Here is a 3,453-nt window from a genome sequence, read left to right as displayed (position 1 = left end):
AGGAATTTTAAACATTAGTTTAATATTATTTTTTTTAAAAAGCATAATATATCATTAGCGGTTGTTGGGGTAGGATGAGAAAAAAAACTTTTCTTCTAGTACATGTTGAACTTTTTTAAGACTTGGTGGGACTTATTATGTGCCTCACCCAACGAAACCACAATTTGGTCAATGTGGGCTTGAATTGTCTAAGGTGGATGTTTGGGTTGGCGAGACTCAAACTATGACTACTTTTGTGTCTCTCGCTTATGAACATTGCCAAAACATTGTTCAACTAATTAATTCCTTAAGGAAACCCTAACCACGAACATCACTCACATATTGCCCATTAGTGTGGTCTCACTTAACCAAACAATATCACATTAATGTCCATCTATGTCGATATTTTGATAAAACAACTTATTGTTCATATTGATAATCAATGCCGTCTTTTCAGGGTGGTGCGATGATTAAGACATAAAATATTATCATATGAAATTTTAAGGTCAAAATTTGATGTGTTTAAATATGCATTCTTTCATATTTTGATCATTAGTAATATTTACTGTTTTTCTGTTAGGCTAAGGATGAATTAATGAATTGCTACACTAAATGGATTGCTACACTAAAATCTATACATCAATAACTGTCTGGTAGCTCTGGCATGGCCATCTGACAATTAAGTCAGCATTCAGTTGAGAATGATTGGAAATAAAAGCAGTCAATAACAAGAAGTTATCACCTTTTCTCCTCTCCTTTCTACTATAGTTACTGTCAAAACATATCTTATAGAATTTTTATATAACAAAAAAGTAATTTTTTAAATTAAAAAACAATATTTTGAAAAATGGAATATAATTCGTATACAATATTTATTACCAGATAACTTCTTTTCAATCACATAAAACACTGAAACCAAGCCGTCGCCTAATGTAGCAGGAATCGCAGCACCTCTTTTACTCTGACCGACCACGGCCACGTCGTCGCCGGCGATTTGGAGTTCCCGTCGACGCCATCGTTGCCGGCGAGCACCCTGTACTTGTCCCTCCTCGTGAAGTTGGTGCACTCGAACCCTAACGCCGCCGCCAGCATCCTCTGCACGTGGTTGGCGACGTCGTAAGCGCTCCTCCCGCCGGCGCCGCACGTGGCCTCCGCCGGAAGCTGGCCCAGGAAGGTGACCTCGTACACCGGCCTCGGGTTCATGAAGAAGTAGACCGGGTCCATCCCCTTCCAGCCCCTCGCCGTCGTCGCGTGGAACACCCCCACCCGGTGGTTCAACGCCACCGGCTCGATCCGGTCGGTGAGCTCCGCGAACAGAGCGCTGAACCGGAGAAGGAACGGCTCCCGGCAGGTGGTCCCCTCGGGGCACACCGCGAGGTCGCCGCGCGCCAGCTCGGCCCGGATGCGGGCGCCGTCGACGGTCCGGTCGCGGCTAAGCCGGACGGTGGGGATGGGGGAGAGGAGTTCGGTGAGGCGGGAGATGGAGTAGGTGACGGCGGGGATGCTCCGGCCGAGCACGGCCGCGAGGACCACCGGGTCCATGAGGGTGCGGTGGGTGCACACGAAGAGGACGCCGCTGCTGGTGGCGGGCGGGGGGCGGCCGCGGACGATGAGCTTGCCGCCCAAGAGCGGGGCGGCGAAGGGCATCCACCGGAAGGGGACGAGGAGGCCGACGGCGATGCGGAGGACGGCGAGGGCGAGGCCGAGCGGGAACCAGAGGAGGATGAGCAGGGACGTCAGAGGCGTGGGCCGGAGGACGAGCCGGCCGTCGTGGAATATCACCGGCCGAGGCCGGTTCGGCTCGACTAGTCCGGTCTGACTCGGCTCGGTCGGCAGCAATGGAATCGAAGAGTGGTATTTTTCCTGATTAATTAAATCCGGCGAGTTACTTAAAAGATCTGATTAATAAATTTTAATAAAAAATAAATTTATTTATATACCTTGCATAGAGACAAAAAACCACGGTCCGACTCCGGTCGACCCAACCCTACATCGATCGGTTCCCCACCGAACACTCTTGCCAATTTCACCACGTGCTCCTCCTCCTTGATCAAACCGGTGGCGAATCCGAACCGGTTCACTCCAATCTCTCTCCCGACCACTATGTCTGCGCACAAATGCTCCTTGGCAAACCGCTCCACCATCACCCGCGGCCACCGCGTCACCACCACCCTCCTCCCTCTCGCGAACGACCGACATACCTGCCATGCTGCAATATCCACATCCTCCATGAAGAACTTGGGCAACACTGCCCGTGCCGCCGCCTCTACCTCCGCCGCCTCCACCCCCGCCACGGCCACAAACACCATCACCCGCAAGACCAACTCATCGTGGCCCATCCGGCCCAACAATTTAAGAACCGGACACAGCAACAAGAGCAGAGCGAACCGGAACAAACCCAACGAGTTGGACTCAAAGGCAAGGAGCATGAAGTAAGGGAAGGGGTCGTCTTCTTTGAGAAGCGTGCCCTCGAACTCGGCCGCGATCGTCCGGTCGCCCATGGCGCTCGCAGAGCTGCTCTTCATGGAAGACGTTTCTTAGCAGGTGGATATATTTAGAGAGGAAGGATAATGGCGTGGACGGAAAGGAGAGGAGGCAAGTCTTCGCAAGGAAACTAGGACGTTCAACTGTCTTAACTACCGAGTGGAATTATTTGGAATACAATGAGGCGAATAAATAAATAATTATTTAATTAATTATGGATGGAAACGGGTTTGAACATGGAACAACATTGCAGCGGTTGGAATTTAGCTTTGGATTCATACGTTATTCCGGATGCTCTATCGACACGGTTGACTTGTACGTAGAAAGGTAAACTAATTAAGAAATTGAATAGTCGTATAAAAGGATATTAAATGAGACACTGATTTAACAAATGAATCACGTTTATGATCAAATTTATTGCAGGTCCAATAATTCCGTTCTACTCCTTTTCATATTGAGGGCTATTGAACGATTACGAAAAGGGCAATGCGGCAACTCCTTCAACTAGAGGGCACAAAATCCCCATCACCCATTAATGAAGACAAATATTTTGCTTAAGGAAAAAATAACAAAACAAATATAGATCTAGATTATGGTTTTTGAATCCATCTCCTCCAACCTTATCTTCACAATTGATGGTCAACTCGTCCCGGATAGCCCTCAAACTATAAATTATACATTTATAGTTCGAGACGTAATTGTGATGTATCATACAAAATTTTCTCTCAATAGATAGTTGGACCTGAAAACATCAGATATTAGGATAAGTCTCTATGTGTATTTTTTCGATTTATTCAAATGATCGGTAGAAAATTTTCATAGAGTCGGGATTGTCATCTAAGGATTAGTTGAGCTAAAGGCATACTTGGTGCTAACTAAAAAAAATTGACGGACAATCAATTTTCATTATATTTGTCTCTAGGTAATGATGTAATGGTTAGACTCTCCAACGGATATCTAAAGGATCTAAGGTGCGAGTCTTAGCTGCGG

General features: G+C 47.0%; 1 protein-coding gene across 1 annotated transcript; it reads right to left on the bottom strand.

Moving 5' to 3' along the window:
- Positions 1 to 712: 712 nt before the first annotated feature.
- On the bottom strand, positions 713 to 2,531 carry LOC122047877 (glycerol-3-phosphate acyltransferase 5-like). The gene is made up of 2 exons (XM_042609398.1): positions 1,920 to 2,531; positions 713 to 1,842 (listed from the first exon to the last, which is right to left on the bottom strand). The coding sequence occupies exons 1-2, from the start codon at positions 2,502 to 2,504 to the stop codon at positions 907 to 909; spliced, it is 1,521 nt and encodes a 506-aa protein (XP_042465332.1). The 5' UTR covers positions 2,505 to 2,531; the 3' UTR covers positions 713 to 906.
- Positions 2,532 to 3,453: the final 922 nt, after the last annotated feature.

This window comes from Zingiber officinale, chromosome 2B (assembly GCF_018446385.1).
Source record: "Zingiber officinale cultivar Zhangliang chromosome 2B, Zo_v1.1, whole genome shotgun sequence".
Lineage (NCBI taxonomy): Eukaryota > Viridiplantae > Streptophyta > Magnoliopsida > Zingiberales > Zingiberaceae > Zingiber > Zingiber officinale.
The sequence above is the reverse complement of the archived record's forward strand: the minus strand, read 5'-3'. Positions and strand labels throughout refer to the sequence as shown.

Excerpts from the sequence above, each read along its gene's own strand:
- LOC122047877 (XM_042609398.1), bottom strand. The coding sequence starts at position 2,504 with ATGAAGAGCAGCTCTGCGAGCGCCATGGGCGACCGGACGATCGCGGCC. Across the intron at positions 1,843-1,919 it reads GTTTTTTGTCTCTATGCAAG|GAAAAATACCACTCTTCGAT; the intron begins GTATATAAATAA and ends TTAATTAATCAG.